The 17,487-nt window shown below is 63.9% G+C and overlaps 2 protein-coding genes across 5 annotated transcripts; both read right to left on the reverse strand.

The window, feature by feature from the left end:
• Nucleotides 1-1,378: 1,378 nt before the first annotated feature.
• CDC6 (cell division cycle 6) lies at nt 1,379-5,697 on the reverse strand. Of its 2 annotated transcripts, XM_072919186.1 has the most exons (12): nt 5,450-5,697; nt 4,953-5,245; nt 4,508-4,750; nt 3,847-4,046; nt 3,596-3,759; nt 3,355-3,461; nt 3,117-3,256; nt 2,931-3,031; nt 2,729-2,793; nt 2,379-2,578; nt 2,143-2,283; nt 1,379-2,013 (listed from the first exon to the last, which is right to left on the reverse strand). In XM_072919186.1, the coding sequence occupies exons 1-12, from the start codon at nt 5,647-5,649 to the stop codon at nt 1,924-1,926; spliced, it is 1,944 nt and encodes a 647-aa protein (XP_072775287.1). In that variant the 5' UTR covers nt 5,650-5,697; the 3' UTR covers nt 1,379-1,923. The 2 variants fall into 2 exon arrangements, with proteins under 2 accessions (XP_072775287.1, XP_030111863.4); XM_030256003.4 differs by lacking the exon at nt 5,450-5,697 and having other exon boundaries at nt 4,953-5,331.
• Nucleotides 5,698-6,073: 376 nt separating this feature from the next.
• WIPF2 (WAS/WASL interacting protein family member 2) lies at nt 6,074-17,096 on the reverse strand. Of its 3 annotated transcripts, XM_072919060.1 has the most exons (9): nt 16,981-17,064; nt 11,751-15,536; nt 10,989-11,101; nt 10,665-10,797; nt 10,405-10,527; nt 9,369-10,019; nt 8,153-8,362; nt 7,947-8,048; nt 6,074-7,249 (listed from the first exon to the last, which is right to left on the reverse strand). In XM_072919060.1, the coding sequence occupies exons 3-9, from the start codon at nt 11,049-11,051 to the stop codon at nt 7,209-7,211; spliced, it is 1,323 nt and encodes a 440-aa protein (XP_072775161.1). In that variant the 5' UTR covers nt 11,052-11,101; nt 11,751-15,536; nt 16,981-17,064; the 3' UTR covers nt 6,074-7,208. The 3 variants fall into 3 exon arrangements, with proteins under 3 accessions (XP_072775161.1, XP_030111867.2, XP_072775160.1); XM_030256007.4 differs by lacking the exon at nt 11,751-15,536 and having other exon boundaries at nt 16,981-17,096; XM_072919059.1 differs by lacking the exon at nt 16,981-17,064 and having other exon boundaries at nt 11,751-16,951.
• Between the last annotated feature and the right edge of the window lie 391 nt (nt 17,097-17,487).

Raw genomic sequence — 17,487 nt, forward strand, 5'->3', positions numbered from 1 at the left:
ATCAGCACGGGGGGACACGGGGGCTGGGGATGGAGCAGCTGGGGCGACAGAGGGAGAAGGAGAGGGAGGAGAGGGAGAAGGAGAGGGAGAAGGATGAGGGAGGAGAGGGAGAAGGATGAGGGAGAAGGAGGAGGGAGAAGGATTAGGGAAAAGGAGAGGGAGAAGGAGAGGGAGAAGGATGAGGGAGAAGGAGAGGGAGAAGGAGAGGGAGAAGGAAAGGGAGAAGGAGAGGGAGAAGGATAAGAGGGAGGAGGGAGAAGGATGCCAGCCTGCATCACCACCGCGTCACTGCGGACCCACACGCTGCCAGGCGCTTCCTTCCTGACACTGTCACCCCGTGCCATGTCACCGTGTGCCGGGGGGCTGCGTCATTCCCTGGGGCTGGCACGGGGCAGGACGTGGCCGCCGTGGTCCGTGGGGAGCTGGGGACCCCCAGGCAAGCCATGCTCAGCCCGGCTCTCCCACGGGCAGGAAGATGCCGGTGCCCGCTCAGCCCCAGAGCCTGGTGACGGGCGGCTGGGTCACGGTGCCCGCTGAGCCCCACGGTGTGGGGAGGGGCAGGGACAGGGTCCTGCAGGGCCCCTGAGGTGCTGAGGGCACCGGGACACAGCCCAGAGCGGGCACAGCCCGGGCTGACCCCGGCGCCCGCCCGTGCCGCCGCACACGCACATGGCAGTGCCCGCTATAAATAGCGCCGGCAGCAGGGCTGAGCCTGCTCGGGGCTCCAGAATCCCCCATACTCCCCCTGCCTCGCTTCCCCTGCCGCTCCCCACGGCCAGCAGCCACCAATGTGTCCCCAAGGTGTCCCCTGGCCCTGCACCCCGTTCGTGGTGGCACCCAGGGCCCGCACCAGGCTCCCCTCTGTGTCCTTGTCCCGGGCAGCAGCGCAAATGTCCCCATGTCCTGTGACCTGCAGGGATGCCACAGGCCCCAGAGCTGAGGGGAAGAGCTGAGGTGGAGCTGGAACATAGCAGGGCCGCCCCTTGGGGCCACAGGGAAACTGAGGCACACTGGGGATACCAGCACCCCATCCCTGGCCAGGAGCTGCTGAGGGGCAGCCGGGGGTCCTGGGGGACAGGGTGGGATGGGGGAGGTAGGGTGGGATGGAGGGACGTGAGGCACAAGCAGAACCTCGTGCCCTCCCACTCCCCTCACCCCCGTTTGGAGCCCCCAACACCCCCCCCCGACAATGAGGAAGCTGCAAAATTAGGTCAAAGCGTCCATTATTTAACAGAAACGGAGGAGCTGGGGCCAGGAGCTGAGCCTGGGGCTGGAGCCCAGGAGAGGGGTTGGGGAGGACAGGGCTGGGTCCACACAGCCGGAGGGCAGGCAGGGATTGGAGGAACAGGGGTGAAACACGGGGGACAGTAGCCAGAGCTGAACCAAAATGACTTTATTTCACAGCAGGAGATAAAGGGATGCCCCTGTCCTCTCCCCCCCCAGGGGTCCCTGTCCCCGCTGGGACACTGCCAGCACCGGGACCCAGAGCAGGGCTGGCACCAGGAAGATTTTCCTTGCAGCCAGAATGCTCAAGAGGTTCCAGAGAGCCCCGGGAGGCTCTGAAAGAGTTGGGAGCAAACATGGTCTGGGATTCAGGGCAGGAGCAACACCAGACCTCAGGATCACACCAGGGTGGCAAGGGGGATCAGGAGCACTCACCACTCCCTGCTAAAGGGCTGGGGGGGGCCCATAGAGGGGCTGGGGGTGTCCCAGCCTCCTACCTAAGCTCCCACCACGCAGAAATTACAATATAACATTAATAATATTATTACCTTAAAATATTAATAAAAAGACCCCAGACTGACAGCCCCAGGGCCCAACTTGACAAATGTCCCAACGCTTTGGGAACCACTTGTCTGCTCTTGCCACACCAGCAAAATCCCCCTTGAGGCCATGGGGAGGGGGCTGCTGGGGGAGAGGGGGTCAGTGCAGCCCCTGGGCTAAGATGCTGCCCACCAGGGCTGTGTCCTGCAGCTTGTGCTCCAGCGCTGCCTCCTCCAGCGACAGGGAAACCTGTGAGGGAGAACAGGGGTGCTCAGCACCGTGCTGCCAGCTCCTGCTCCAGTCCCACCACTGGATCGTGTCCCAGCGCTGCCACCAGACCCTGCTGCCACCAGACCCTGCCCCACCACCCCACGGTACCTTGGCCAGCCGGGCCTCCTTGGCCCTCTTGAGCTCGAGGACACCGCGGGACTCCAGGAGGGTGACAAGGGACAGACACTCGGCCTGGTCGACGGCGGGGAGCTGCTGCCGCCGGCACACCTGGCTGTAGGTGTCGTGGAGCTGGGGAGGACAGGGGTGGGGGTCACACCACAGCAAAGCACCCAAGAGACACCCCAGGGACACCCACCCACTGAGAGGGTCCCACCGCCACTCACCTTCCCCAGGGTCACCTCGCGAGCGTGGGAGTGCCGGGCGAGCAGGAGCAGGGAGCAGAGCAGCACCTTCTGCTGCAGAGGGAAAGTGTCCTGGGCCCCCCGGGATCCCCCCGCCAGCCGGTCCCCAAACACCTCCGAGAGCACCCGGGAGATGTGCAGGAGCCCCACGCGCTTGGGGACAGGGGACGCCGGGGAGTCACCTGTGGGACAGAGAGAGGGTCCCAGGGAGGTGAGAAAAGGGAGGTGGTAGTGGAGAGAGGTGCCCCACAAAGGGAGCCCAGACTCCATACCCACTGAGGGTACCCCAGAGGAGCCCCCGCAGGGTTTTGGCTCTGGCAGCAGCGACTCACCCCCAGGCAGTGGCTTGAGCAGGGTCTGGCCTCGCACCTCCAGCTCCACCACCTCCACGGCACGCCTGGGGAGGGACAGCCCTGAGCGCCAGGCAGGGCAGCACCCCTGGCATGGGCACCCCTGGCACGGGTGCCCTGGAGCAGGGAAGCCATGGAGACTCCCAGGGACCAAGCTGCCCCAGGTTTTGGGGCACACACTGACCTACAGACATCCAGGGCCTTGCGAGCATCACCGGAGACCGCAGAGACCTTGCGGGCACAGAACTGGAGTGCAGCAGAGTCCAGGACGGGGTCACCTGCCACCTGTGAGGCACCAGGGCCATCAGTGCAGCCACCCATGTGAGCAGAGGAGCCATGCCACCCCCCTCTGTCCTCCCCGTGTCCCCACCTGCCCCAGCCGCTCCTGCAGGATGCGGGTGAGCTGCTCCTTGGTGTAGGGTGGGAAGTGCAGCAGCCGGGGGCTGCCGGCTGGGTGGGCTCCCAGCCTGGCCAGGCTCCGGTCTGTCAGGTCCAGGGCATTGGCCAACCCTGCAGGGCGAGAGGAAGAGGAGGATGAGGGCTGCAAAGGGAAATCTCCATCAACCCCCTCTAAAGAGGAGCAGCAGTGCTACACCCCGCACACTCACCCACGAGGACGAGCCTGGAGCTGGGCAGCTGGGGCCACTCAAAGAGGGTGTAGAGCACGTCCTGGCCTTTGCTCTCCAGCTGGTCCAGCTCATCCAGCACCAGGAGGCTGTGGGAGAGCCCATATCAACCCCTGCTCTGTCCCCTCACAGCCCTTCAAGCAGGGAGAGCAGAGCTGCTGCCAGCCTGCTCTCCTGGCATCCAGGGGAATCCCACTGCACCCGCCACAGACAGGGAACTCACACCATGGGCCCCTTGGCCGTCAGATGCTTCTCCAGGCTCCGGACACACTCCCGGCCGGTGGCCACGGGCAGCCCCAGGTGCTGTGCCAGGGCAGGGAAGACGCTCTGGGGGCTGCCCAGTGCCATGCAGTTCAGCACCACAGTCCTGCTCGCAGCCAGCTTGTCCTGCCAGGAATGGGAATGTTACACTGGCCCCACCCCACTGTCCCCCAGCCCCCACAGCAGCCCCACGGCTGTGGCCATGGCACAGACCTTGCAGTCGAGCAGAACACGGCTCAGACAGGCTGTTTTCCCAGTCCCGGGGGCTCCAGACACGTAGAGGCTGCCGGGACGGCGCCCCAGGACGTGTTCCTGCAGGAACTGCCGGAGGATCCTTGTCTCCCGCTCCCTGCCCTGGAGCTGCTCAGGCACAGCCGCATGCAGCACCTGCTTGGCCTGCTGGTAACAGGTACCTGCCGGGGAGCAAGAGGACTCAGGGAGGGAGGTGGCACTGCTGGGACTCCATCCCAACTGGTCATCATCCCCATCCATGTCCCCATCCCCATCTCTACCTTCATATCTATCCCTAGCTCCATATACCCATTCCTAACCCTAGCTCCATACCTCACCTCATCCCCATCACCATCCTTTGCTCCACCCTCAACTCGACCCCTATCACCATCCCTTTCCATATTCCCAATCCCTATCCCATCCATAACCCCATACCCAGCCCTGCCCACACTCACAATCCCATCCATAACCCCATACCCAGCCCTGCCCACTCACAATCCCATCCTAACCCCATACCCAGCCCTGCCCACACTCACAATCACATCCTAACCCCATACCCAGCCCTGCCCACACTCACAATCCCATCCTAACCCCATACCCAGCCCTGCCCACACTCACAATCCCATCCTAACCCCATACCCACCTTCCTGCCTGAAGAGCCGGGTGGGTGGCTGCTGCCTGCTGAGCCCCGAGCTCCGAGGGGTCTCTGGGCTCCGAGTGGGGTCTCCACGGGTTCCTCTGCTCCGTGGGGACGGCCCCGGGCCCTTGGGCTGCTCGGGGGAGGCCGAGGGGTCCCCAAAGAGCAGGCGACGGCCCCGGTTCTCCTTGCTGCGCTTGGCCGGGGAGCAAGGCACGGCATGGGGGACATTGCACAGGTTGTCATCACCTGCGGGGACAACGGGCCGGTGGTGAAACGGGGCCGCACTCCCTGGCGGACTTTATGCTTCAGCACCCCCCAAAAACCCAGCGGGAGCAGCTCTTCCTCCCGAAATGGGGGTGAAGCCGCAAACGCAGCTGGACCAGACCCCGGGATGGGAAGGGGGATGCGCCGCCCGCCATTCCCGGGGGGGTTAGGAGGAGGGACTCACCCAGGCGTTTGCGGGGGCTCAGGGGCTGCGCTGCGGGGCTCAGGGGCTGCGCTGTGGGGCTCAGGGGCTGCGCTGTGGGGCTCAGGGGCTGCGCTGTGGCCCGGCCTGAGCGTTTGTCCGGGGTGGCCCGGCCGGGGCCGGCGGGGCCCGAGGCCTTGGAACGCGGCGAGGGGCGCAGAGAAGGGGCTTCGGGGTCACTCTTGGCCGAGGGGGCAGCGAGGCGTCGGGCGCTCCTGGTGCGGGGGAAGGCGATGGTGGGCTGGCTCTGCGGGCTGCTGCTGGCCATGGCGGGGCTACGGGCGGAGGAGGACACGGTCAGAGGGCGGGACCCCGGTCAGGGGAGAAAGACCGCCAGCCCCGCGGGTCCCGGCCATCTTCTACCCCCTAGGCCCAGCCCCCGCCGCGCTGCCCCCCATCTCTGGCTCCCCCCAAGCCCCCCCATGTCCCCCAAAGCCCCCCCATGCCCCCCATGTCCCCTCGGTCCCCCCACGCCGCACCGACCTTCTCGCGCCAAATCAGCCCCGGCTCCGCACTTCCCGCCACCAGGCCGAGCTGGCCCCGCCCCCTTCGCCCCATTGGCTGCGCCGCTGTTGCCGCCGCCAATCGCCGCGGTCGGAGGAAGGCTCGCAACAGAGCAGCCAATCAGCGAGCGCACCCGAGGTAGGGCGGAAAGAGCCGAGCGCGGCGAGCGGGGCATGCTGGGAGTTGTAGTCTGCCTGCGGGTACTCAGCGCTCCCAGTGCCCCCAGTGCTCCCAGTGCTCCCACGGCCCGCACCCCCCACCCAGCCTGCCCCGTACCCCCAATGCCGCCAGTTCCTCCTGCACTGCCTTCCTGCTGCCGCCCATCTTGGCTATCCACGCTCCCAGTGCTCCCCACCGCGCTGCCCCCATGCTCCCAGTGCCCACACGCGCCAGGCCCCCTCCCCCTGCTCCCAGTACCCACAATCCATCTTCCCAGTGGTCCCAGTGCCACAAGTAACCCCGATCCTGCCTTCCTACTGCCTCCCTGTGCTCCCAGTACCCTCCACCCTGTCTGCCCAAGTGCCCTGCTCCCAGCACTCAGGGCATCATCTCCAAGAAAGAAAAGGGGTTCTTGGGAACCTCCCACTTAGACAGCGTCCTTGACATCATTAATCACTTTATTACTTTTATTTAAATGTAATTTCCAGCTCCTCCAAATTCCTCTGTTCCCTTTTAAAAGGGCCCCTCACTCCAGGAGGGGCAGAACCGTGTTGAACCTTTATTTAACTCAAAATGCAGTGCTGGGGGGGGCTCATTCTCCAGAGAAACCCCCACTCACCCCTCACCCACCTCACTCCAGCCTCAACAGGGGAAGGTCCATCATCATAGAAAAAAAATCCCCTGAATGAGCCCCAGACCTGCAGGGGTGGCCCCCTGCACCCCGCGCCCTTCCTGCTACGGTACAAAGAGATCAGTAACTACGTTAGTGTGACCCCCGCCGCGGGGCCGGGACCACCCGTCGGACAGGGAGTGTAAGGCAAAACATCACCGGCCCCCAGGGCCCCCCACACGCCCCCTGATGCGCCAGACCCAGCACAAACGGCCCCCCACCATGTAATTAGTGTTGTCTTGTTAAAATGCTCAGTCTGGGGGGAGTCAGCAGTGAGAGCCAGGGGAATCCCAGGGGGGAGTGCCAGGGGAGCAGTGGTTTCGAGGGGGGCACATAGGGGTTCCCCCCTGTGGGGTCAGAGAAAGGGGGTCCCCAGCAGCTTTGGGGGCGTCCCTGCATGGTCCCACTCACGTTGCCCCCTGCCTCCACCGGCTCCTGTGCAAAAAAGCAATGGGCTGTGCCGGGATAACAAGTTCCAGCAGGATAACGAGGCTCTGCCGGCCTGTCCCTGCTTCCCCTCGCTCTGGGGGTCTCACAGTGTGTCCATTCCCTGCCTGACCCCAGCCCCCCTCCCTGAGCCCCCCTGGTCCAACAGCTGGCACACAGCTCGGCCTCCAGTCCCGTGCCAGGCTCCCAGGCAGATCCCAACCCAGGATCCATGAGGAGGAACGAGAGATGGACCCTCCAGGCTTGCCATGAGGTCACCGAGTCCTGGGGGGTGCATAGATGAGGCGGGGCTGGCGGAGCACGCTGGACTGGGGGGATCCGCTTGTCCTGGGAAAAGCGGAGAGGCTGGGAGTGTGTCATGCAGGATCCGGGGGGCTGGGAGCTGGGGGGATCCGGCTGAGGAAGGGGAAGGAGGTCCATGTCTCTGCTCTGGAACAATCCACCTGCACAGCCCGCTTTCACCTGGGGATGGGGGGCAGAGGGGGAGCCCCACGCGTAGCTGGAAGACAAGGAAGCCTGTTGGAAGCGGGAGCTCCGCAGAGCCGGATCCAGCACGTCTGCTTTCCCTCCTCCACACCCCCGCGCCAGCTGCCGGCCCCCCCCGACCTCCCCGCGGAGATCTGGAGCCTGGGATTTGCGCCTGGCAGCAGCCGCTGCAGCCGCACCGAGCTCGGGGCTTTTCAAACCCGCATTAAACATTCATGGCTCTAAAAATAAACGAGCATCCCATTCTCCCCGGAGTCTCCGCCGGGATCCGCAGCGCTGACGTGCAGCACCAAGGGCACTTTGAGCTCTGCCGGGTCGGAGTGCCCGTGCTCGGAGCTTATCCTGGGATACACGGAGGGTCTGCATCCCCCCAGCCCCTGCCCAGCCCTGGTGTCCTTCGAGCTCCCCTCTGGTGCCAAAGGTGCTCAGCAAAGGCAGGAATGATCCCTGCGGCATTTCCCAGCAGGCAAACCAGGAGCAGGTGGGATAGGGCATCCGCACAGCCCTAATTTCGGGCCCCACCACAGCACAGAGAGCTGCCTTCAGTGCTCGGGACCCCTGGGAATGGGGCTCAGCACCCCCAGAACACCGGCAGGGCCCAGGGCATGGCCACTGCACCGCCCACCCTGTGCGGGGACAAAGAGGACAGTGCCAGCCACGAGGGCACAGGAGAGGAGAGGGAATTTGGGACACCCCCTCCTCCTCCTCACCTCTGTTTGTTTTGCTGGGGTAGATTCTCTGGAAGTATTTATATTCCTCTGGGGCTGGGAAGTCTTCAACGGGATGAAAGGAGTATTTGGATTCAAAGTCATCTGTGAAGAAATGGCAGAAGGGGCAGGTGAGGGAGGGGGGCTCTGGGGGAGCTTGGCCAAAGCCACAGGGCTGCGAGGGGGATCCGTGCGGGGGTCCCACTCACCCAGGAATGCTCTGACGGTGGAGATGGAGTCCCGGTGCCCGTTCCGCACGGGCGGCGGTGGCGGCGGGGGCCCGGCCGGGGTCCGGGTGGGCGGCGGCGGGGGCTTGCCCCGGCTGGGGGGCTCGGTGGGGCCGTGCAGTCTGTAGGGGGGTGGGGGCGGGGGGGCGTCGCGCCCTCCGTTCCGCAGCATCGGCGGCGGGGGCGGCGGAGCTGCAGGGACAGCGGGGTCAGCGCGGCGCGGCATTCCCGGGGCAAACCCGGGATGTCCCCGGAGCGTTCCAGGCCAGCTGCTGTGCCAGACCGCGGCCCAGGGATGCTCCTATGCCTGCGATTTCCTGCTCCCTCCTGACATCTGCATTCCCCATCCCTCCACCAGCTGCAGGGCAGGGACCAGCCAGCCCCGCTGCCCCCCGGCTCACCGTCCACCCCGGGGCTGCTCCAGCCCACATTGAGCACAGGTCCCTCTGCACCAGAGGGGATCCCAGGAGCAGCTACGATCCAGCACATCCCCGAGTCCGAGGGCAGCAGCTCCACATGGAGCCAAGATGCTGCCTGCCAAGACTGGAAGCCACATCCGCAGTGTCACCAAGGCAGTGACAGGATCCACAGCCCCTCTGACCCACCTCTCACTCCTGCCCAGCCTCCCGCAGAGGCTCCGTGGCAGTTCGTGCTCCTCATTAGCCTAATTACACTCAGGCTGACAGCGCAGCTCCCCAGCTGTAGCTCTGAGGAGGGATTCTGGCAGGGCCAGAAGGACGGAGCGGCTTGGCAGGGGCCCAGGCAGGAGCTGCGGTCTGGACAGGGAGCCCAGGAGTGCACGGGGGGGCACCAGGGCGCAGCCAACACCAATCCCAGCCACGGGGACAAACTCCCGAGGGCTGCACACCCAGGGGAAGGCTTCTCCCTCCTCTGCCGTAGCTTTCTGCACCCTCCCAGTGACATTTAGGAAGCTCAGGGGAGTTATGCTCTGCCCCATTCTCATCTCCCACCCCAGGAGAGCACAGGTAGGAATTGCCCAGCCACAACCCACTGTCAGCACGAGGCCTGGAAGGAGCTGGATGATCATAGGACATGACCAAGGACATGTGTTAAACATGGTACTGCAACTCCCACCCCAGCTTGGCCCCTACACCACAGCCAGAAGACTCGCTGTGCCCTGAAACCAACTCTGATCACCCCAGTTGCCCCCAGGCACCGTCAATCGAGTGGCTCTTACCTGCTCCACGGCTTGGGGGGTCTCTGGCTGGCGGCGGGGGGCGGCTGCTCTGCAGGGACGGGGAGGCAGCGGTGGGCGGCGGCGGTGCCAGACCCCGCAACGGGCCCGGCGCCTTCCTGTGCAAGGAGTTGTGTCTCTGCGGCAGCTCCGGAGCCAACTCGCTGCTGGGGCTGGAGGGGCCGTTGGGGACACCGGGGGGCTGCCGGTAAGGGGGAGGCGGGGGGGCGAGAGACTGGCCCTGAGCGCCCGAGCGGAGGCTGACAGGGGAAGGAGGGGGTTTGATGGGCGGCGGGGCGGGGGGTCCGTCCCTGCTGCCGGGCGGGCGCTGTCCCGGGGTGGGCGGCAGCGGCTTCTCCCGGTTGTAGGGCGAGGCCTTGGCGTGCGCCGCAGCGGGGGCCGGGGGGGCGGCGGCGCGGCGGCCCGGCGGTGGGGGCGGCGGGGCCGAGGAGCTGTGCTTCATGCCGGGGCCACCGGCGGCGCCGGGCCGGGACAGGTCAGGCAGGGAGGGCCTCTGCGTGCGCGGCAGCTCCGGTGGGGACCCTCGGCTGCTGTCGGCATCGTCCTGAGGGCGGCTGTTGCTGGCCGGCACGGGGGGCCTGGGAGCAGCTGCTCGGGAGCCGGGGACTTGCAGTGTTTGTTTAGTGGAGCTGTCTGCGGGGAAGGAGAGCACAGTGAGGGGTTGGGGACAGAACGGGAGCAGTGCCCTGTCCCTGCAAGCCAAGGAGTGCCAGGCCACAGGGACGGCCAGGGACGGCTGTTTGGCACACGCAGGGGGCTGGCACCGAGCACAGCCACACACGGCTCCTCTCTCACCACTCTACTCTGTGGCCACCACAGAGTTCAGCAATACACGAAACTCCTGCGCCCTCCAAGAAGTCTGTGTGTGGGGCTGAGGCTCAGGGAGGGCACACAGGATTTGGGGTCCTGCCTCTTAGCAGCTGAAATCCCCAGGGATACACAGTGAGATCCTCAACCCCTTCCTGCTCAGGGCCCTCCCCAGGGACCCCCACACAGATGATGGGCCTGTGGCCATTACCTGAGCTGTCCTTGGCTCCCACAGGTCTGAGCTTGGGAACGCCGCCTTGGAAGAGGCCACCCTTGGGCTGGATGGCAGCTGAGCTGGAGCCGTAGCTGCTGCCGCTGCCGCTGCCCTTGGGCTCTGAAAGGAGGGAGGCAAAGAGGTTAAGCCTGGAATTATCCGCTCCTCCAATGAGGAGCTGCTGGGAACCAGATGGACAAGCGCCCTGAAGGGTATGGCAGCACCAGCATGGGGCCGGGAGCCTCCCGGGGACTCACTTTCCAGGATGGGTGCACTCCGGTCATTGATTTGGGTCACTTTCCTGAGCTTGGTCCCTTTACAGATGTCCTGCAGGAGAGCCCCACGGCCCCGCTGCTCCTCTCGGCTCAGCTTCGGCGGTTCCGTGTTCGCCTGGAGAGGAGCAGCAGCTCAGCACCACCCCAGGACCCCCTGGCACAGGAACAGGAACAGCCCAGCTCTGCATTCCCACCTCCCAGAGCACCCCACCCCTGCCACAGCCAGCATTCTCCAGGGGCAATTCCTCTGGCAAGTGGCCCCATGTGGGGGCTTGCCACCTCCCAGCCCAGCGAGGTGACCCCTACCTGACTGAGGGTGGGGGGTGGCGGGGGGCCGGGGGGCGGCGGCGGGGGAGGAGGGATCGGCATCCTGGCGGCTCCGGGGTCTCAGTGCTGGGGGCAGGCCTGGGCACTCATGCCTGCGGGAAGGGAGGAAGCAGTCAGGGAACCAAGGGAAAGCCAGCGGTGAAACAGCCCCGAGGAATTGTCCTGGTGCCCTGTGCCCGGAGTTGTGCAGAGCAGCAGCTGGAGCTGCTCTCCCAGGCTGTCCCAACACCCTGGAGCAGCAGGTCCCAGAGGTGGGAGCCAGCACATCCCCACCCCAAATCCCCAGGGCTCCCACAGCACCTGCAGTCAAAACCCAGGACATGTCACACACAACCACCTCGCCCAGCAGACAAAACCCAGCCAAGCTGATCCTGCCCCATCCATCCAGCTCCTCCAGCTGCGCCCAGAGGCTGCTCACTTGGAGTGTGACAGTAGCCCGCCAGCACTGGCACGTGGCCCCATGGCCTCTCCATCCATGGCCAGGGCAAATTGGCCAGATGGCTGCAGCTCCACAGCAGCCGGAGCAGCACAGGGCTGTCCTGTGGCTCTCACCCCTGAATTTCCCAACCTCTTGTCTCCTACAATAACCCCCCAGCACCGAAGGCTCTCTGTGCCCCACAACTCCAAAGCCCCCTCAAAGCTGTCCAAGCAATCAGAGAAACCAGCTTTGCCAGGACAGATCTGGCAATGCTCCCAACTCATCAGAAGCCCAGAATGAACCTGTCTGGCACCACGGCTCACCTGGAACAGCTCCCGGGGCTCCGCGGGGCCCGGGAGCTCCGGTCGGCACTGGAGATGGAACACAGAGGGACTGGGGACAGGAAAAGGAGCCTGAATCACTGGGAGGTCACAGGCCCTCGTGCCACTGACAGCAGCGCTCAGGTAGGGCCTCGCATAGCACCAGCTCAGGGAATAGGAATGTGATGACTGGAGGCCTTGCTCACCACATGGAGAGTCCCAGGAGCTCACAGCAGACCCTGAGGCAGGGGACAAATGTCCCTCTCTGGGCTACAGATGTCCTTCCCACAGGAAAACCTATTCCACAGTCACTAACGGGAACCACACCACAAACAGGAGGAAAAGACGGGGCAGTTTCACACCTGAAACATCTGATTTCCGAGCCCTGACCTCCAGGGCAAGTGACAGAGGGCACGGGAACAGCCCCTACCACAGGGAAAGTTCCTTTATGACTCAGGTTTGTACCAGGTATTAACCAGATCCCTTCTCACACTCATCTCCTGCTAGATAAACTACAAATTCCTAATCCCACAGGACACAGGTCCATCCTCTGTCAGACATTCCCAGGGTGTGAGAACGTGAAGCACGGAGCAACAGCATGGCTGCCACAGCAGCGGCTCCCCTGCCCTCGGGCAAACCACTGGCTCTGGGGCTCAGGGAAATAAATAAATACGTAAACCGCCTTTTAATTAAAATCAGCTCTTCCACCCTGTGAGAAGTCCTCAGCTACAGCTTCATCAGGAAGACATTCCTCCCTCTATCTTATGGCATTTTCCCAGTTCCCCAGTGCGCTCTGGAACAAACGTGGTGCTCCTTCGCCCTGTCCCGAGCTCGAGGCCTCCCACCCAGGAGCCCACGTCCATCGATCCCTCCGGACCCTCCAGCTGGGAACAACGCCCAGCAAACCCCAGCAAACCCATCCTGGCTTGGCCTTTGCCTTTCCCACTGGAGCAGGATCACAGACTGCTCTGAGCGCGCTCGGCTGGGACGTGTTGGAACAGGAACGCTTTTCCCTGCGCTCCTTCCCACCCGCAGTGGGATCACAGGGCACTGTGGCACGAGTGGCTCCGGGCAGAGCCGCAGCCGTGCCGGATCAGCTGCCGGAGGGAATTAGCAGGGATCCAGCTGAGGAACATGCCAGGTAATGAGACTCCTGACTCGGGCTCGTGTGTCACAGCCCTGAGCCAGCACAGGAGTGATGCCAGGGCCACCACCTTCCGACCCACGGGAACGTCACACGTTGTGTCCCCGCTCTGCTCCTGTGCCAGCGGATTACTCCCAGGGTGACACTTCCCTCGGTGGCCCCTGCGACAGCGGCACATCTCAGACAGACAAACAGGGATTTGTCAGCTGGCACAAACCATCCAGTGCCACCCGTGCCAGGCCAGCACTGCTGGGGTCTCTCAGTGTGACCTGCTGACACTCTGTGACACGCTCCAGACAATCCACAGGGATCTGTAGGACAAGGGGGTTATTTCTACAAACAGATCACGAGTCACTATCTCCCCTCTAAGGTGCCCTTACAGCAAAACCTGCGCTCAGATCCAGGATCTGACCTAGAAGAGCGAGAGGAAAGGAGAGAAGAGTTTAAGCTAAAGCAGCTTGAGGATAAACTGGAGCTGAATTCCCAAGAAACAGGTCATTCCATTTCGGTGCACGGCCCCGTTCGGGCTGGGGATTAACAGCAAAGGTCACATTGAAAAACCAAAATCGAGAGGCCCCAAACTCAGCACAAGGCTGGGAAAAGCTGAGAGCTCCGAGTGGGAACAGTGCCTTTGAAATACAGCCTGGATCTTTCATGTGCAAGAAGACAGACCCAGCTGATACAGATTAGGAAGACAGGAGCTAAATCCTTCAGGAAAAGAAAAAAGGGGGGAGTTCTCCTCCCAGCACCCCTTCATGCCTGGCAGAAGCTATCCCTGTGAACAACACTCCAACTTCTCTGTGCTCCTTCTCCTTTGTTCTTCTTTACCAGGACCCTTCCACCAAGACACATCAGAGCCTCTGAGGGCTCCAAGTGCCGTGGTGGCAGCTCCCTGTGCTCGCAGGGAGAGCGGCTGGGAAGAGCTGAATCTAGAGACACCAGTGGATAAAAGCTGGGCTGAGGCAGGAGGGGCAGGTTTACACAGTGCCTTTGCTTTTCCAATCCAAACCAAACCTCAGGAAAGCTCTGAGCAAAGCAGGAGGAAAACAAGGTGTGAAAAGCTGTCCCTTGGGAGGAGGGAGAGATCAGGAGATCGAGGTCACCCTGTGGAAAACTGCTTCAGAGCTGCTGTTCCACACGCTAGAGCCCACCATGGCCACAGACGCCTCAGCATTGATTTGGATCAGCACCTCCCTGTCAACCGTGGGATCAAAACATTACTAAATCCCAAGAACTTGACATTCAGCTGCCCCTTGTCCCCTAAAAGCAGCAGGATTGGGCAGATCCGGCCCAGCCTGGGAGACAAGCCATGTTTTCCAGGCATTTTTCAAGTCCCTGTTTGCTGTGGAGGGAACTGAAACGCCCTCCCCAGCAGCAGCCCCCATCCCGGGGGGATTGCTGCTGGAGCAGGACAGGCAGCAGCAGTGACCTTCAGCCGCCTATTTCCTCGCTTTTCAGGGGGATTTGGGCTCCGGGCGGATTTGTATTTCGCATTTGCAAGCCCGAGCTGCAGCGCCTCATCCTCAGGGAGGCTTTGAACTGCAGATCAAGAGGAATTTCCACCCTCTGATGTCGGTGCAGAAATGCGGCCGCACCGGTTTGGGAACGACTTCCAAGGCTGGACCTCTCCAACACCCGCCCCCGCGCCTTTATCTTCCCTCTCTTCCCATCCAAACCCGCAGTTCCTCTTTACCCCCTCCCAAATTCCACCCCTGTCCTCCGCAGCCTGACATTCCTGCCCGCTCCCGAGGAGCTGAGGATGCTACATAAATAATTTATCCTGAGCGACAGCCATCGCAGGATTTAAGGTCATTCAGGCTTTTAAAATCCTATCAGCATGCTTCCCGAGCCGAGCTGCCAGCTCCATTTGGAGCATCCCTGCGTGCAGACAGACAGACACGCTCCGGCCCCGCGGGATCCAGACGCTCCCTGTGAATTATTAACGACCCGCGGGCTCTGACGAGGCATTTTTAACAAAAACCCCCAAGTCCAGAGTTTCTAATTCCTCAGAGATGGGCTCCACAGCCTCAGTTTCCCCATCCACCCACAGCTTCTACAACCTCAGTTTCCCTATCCATCAGCTTCCACATCCTCCGTTTTCCTCTCCAGTTTCCCTGGCCTCAGTTTCCCCATTCCCAGTTTCCACAGCTTCAGTTTCCCATCGCCGACCACAGAACCCCCAGCTCAGTCTGTCCCTTGCTCCCAGCTCATCTCAGGTCACTCAGCAGAGGAAACCTTTAATCAGGAGCAAGGCGCCCAGTCCCGAAATTCCGCTGCAGCAGAGGGAAAAGCAGGAAAAGCCCGTCCTGCCAGGCCCGCAGCCTCCCCTGCCGCTCCCCCTGTTCCGAAAAGGCAAAAGGCAGCCGGGAAGGGAGAGGTGGCACACGAGGGGCTGGGCAGGAACCGAGGGGCTGGGCGGGAAGCGCTGAATTGTTCCAGCGGGAGGAAGCGGCAGGAGACGCGGGCACTTCCCGCTTCCTTCGGGCCGGAGCTGGGAATTCCGGGTGCAGCGATCCCGACAGCGATCCCAGCAGCGGGATCCCGCAGCGGGGATGTGCTCCCGGTGCCCCGGCCTTCCCACCCGCGCTGCCTCCCGCACGGTGCTCGGGAACGCCGTTGGACCGGGAAATCCTGGATGTGTTTCCCTGGAGCGGGAGGAACAGCTCAGCTCCAGCGTTGTCCTGAAAAGCCTGCCCCATCCCTGGAAGTGTTCCAGCTTGGATGGGGCTTGGAACAACCCCTTCCAGTGGAAAATGGGATTTCAGGTCATTTCCAACTCAAGCCATTCCAGGATTCCACAGAACTCTGTGTCCATGGTCGTCCCTAAGCCACTACAGGCTCCAAAAGGTCTGCCCCTCATTCTGTACCCCAAATAGGGTCTCCCCTGTCCTGACAGGCCCCAGAGCACCCCCAGCCCTTACTGGTTCTGGGCACCCCGAGAGCGGGGGTCCAGGGGGTCCTGGGAAGAGCGGAGGAGTCCAGGGAGTCAGTTTGGGGTCCTGGGAGTTAGTGTGGGGGTCCCAGGGGTCATAGAGGGGGTCCAGGGGGATCCTGGTGGTCCTGGGTAGACACAGGGATCACACCGGGGGTCCCTGGCCCCTGGTCCTGATGGTTCTGGACAGCCCCAAGGGGGTTTTGGGGAGTGGACCCTGAGGTGACCCAGGAGTTAGGGGGGAAGGGTCAATGGGGTCATGGTGGGGGTCTCAGAGACCACAGGGGGAGCATCAGGGGACACTCTGGGGTCAGAGCCTCCATGCTGAGGGTCCCTATGGTGGGACCCCAGGCACCCAGCCCCATCATTTCTGGGCACCCCCAGTCTGGGGGTCCAGGGGGGTCCTGGGGAGGGGTAGAAGGGTCTAGGGCATCAATATGGAGGCTCAGAGGGGTGCCAGGAGTCACAGTGGGGGTCCCAGGCCCCTGGCCCTGCTGGTTCCAGCCAAGCCAGAGACAGGAGTCCAAGGAGGGGTAGCAAAGTCCAGGAGGTCAGGTGGGGATCCCAGGGGGTCCTGCCAGCTGCAGGCACACCCAGAGTGGGGTAAAAGGAGGGTCCTGGGGAGGGGTCCCACATGTTACTCAAGGGTCAGGGTGGAGGGGTCAAGGACAGCACGGGGGTCTCAGCGGAGGTCCTGGGGACGGCTCTCAGAGGAGACCGAGAGGTCAGAGTGAGGATCGCCATGGTAGTGGGGTCACAAGCCCGAAGACCCGCACGTTCTGGGCACCCCCAAGTTGGGGGTCCAGGGCAGTTCTGGGGAAGGGTCCCTGACGTGACCCAGGGGTCAGGGGGCTGGGAGACCTCACAGGCGGCCCAGCGGTCAGGGTGGGACAGCCTAGGGGCTCCATGTGTGGGGGCTGCAGCCCCCCCGGCCTCGCCGGTCCCTGTCACTCCACAGCCGGCCCCGGGCACCCCCCGGATCCGCGCAGGCCTCAGCGCACCCCCCGCCCCGCCGGTCCCGCGCTCGGCACAGGCCCCACGCCCCCACCCCAGGCCGGCACACCCCGCACAGCCGCCCCGCGGGCGCAGTCCCGGCCCCCCGAGCCCCGCCAGCCCCGGCCCGGCCCGCCGGTCCCCCCCGGCCCTCCCCCGCTCACCCGCGGCTCCTCCCGGCCCCGGCCCCGGCCCCGCCGAACGAAATGGCGGCCCTGGCCCCTCCGCGCCTGCGCGGCCGCACCGGATGCGGGCGGGGCACGGCGGGGCGGCAGCGCCATGATGAGGAGGTCGGGTGGCCATGAGGGACGCGCCCGTCATCGCCGTATCGGGAAGGACACGGCGGCTCCGTGAGCACCCAGTGCCGCGGTGTCCCGGTGACCGAAGGCAGAGCGGCAGCACCGGGAAGAAATTCCCCGCTCTGTGCCGAAACGAAGGTCCCTGGTGCTGTGACAGGGCGCGGCTACGCCGCCTGTCTCACCCACCCTTTCCGCCATATTGAGGAGGTCGTCTGAGCCCAGCGGCCGCCATAGTGGGAGGGTGGCGGAAGCCTTTGCGGCCGCCATGTTTGGAAGGTCAAAGGTTGGCTCGGCGCTGCCGCCATCTTGGGAAGGTCGGCTCCACCCCACAGTGACGTCACCGACAGCGGGCCTGTGACGTCACTCCCACCA

Source organism: Taeniopygia guttata, chromosome 27, assembly GCF_048771995.1.
Source record: "Taeniopygia guttata chromosome 27, bTaeGut7.mat, whole genome shotgun sequence".
In the NCBI taxonomy this organism is placed as follows: domain Eukaryota; kingdom Metazoa; phylum Chordata; class Aves; order Passeriformes; family Estrildidae; genus Taeniopygia; species Taeniopygia guttata.

Excerpts from the sequence above, each read along its gene's own strand:
- WIPF2 (XM_030256007.4), bottom strand. The coding sequence starts at position 11,051 with ATGCCGATCCCTCCTCCCCCGCCGCCGCCCCCCGGCCCCCCGCCACCC. Across the intron at positions 10,798-10,988 it reads CACCCCCCACCCTCAGTCAG|GCGAACACGGAACCGCCGAA; the intron begins GTAGGGGTCACC and ends GCTCCTCTCCAG. Across the intron at positions 10,020-10,404 it reads GGGAGCCAAGGACAGCTCAG|ACAGCTCCACTAAACAAACA; the intron begins GTAATGGCCACA and ends CCTTCCCCGCAG.
- CDC6 (XM_072919186.1), bottom strand. The coding sequence starts at position 5,649 with ATGCCCCGCTCGCCGCGCTCGGCTCTTTCCGCCCTACCTCGGGTGCGC. Across the intron at positions 3,462-3,595 it reads ACGGCCAAGGGGCCCATGGT|CCTCCTGGTGCTGGATGAGC; the intron begins GTGAGTTCCCTG and ends GCTCTCCCACAG. Across the intron at positions 3,032-3,116 it reads TGCAGGAGCGGCTGGGGCAG|GTGGCAGGTGACCCCGTCCT; the intron begins GTGGGGACACGG and ends GGTGCCTCACAG.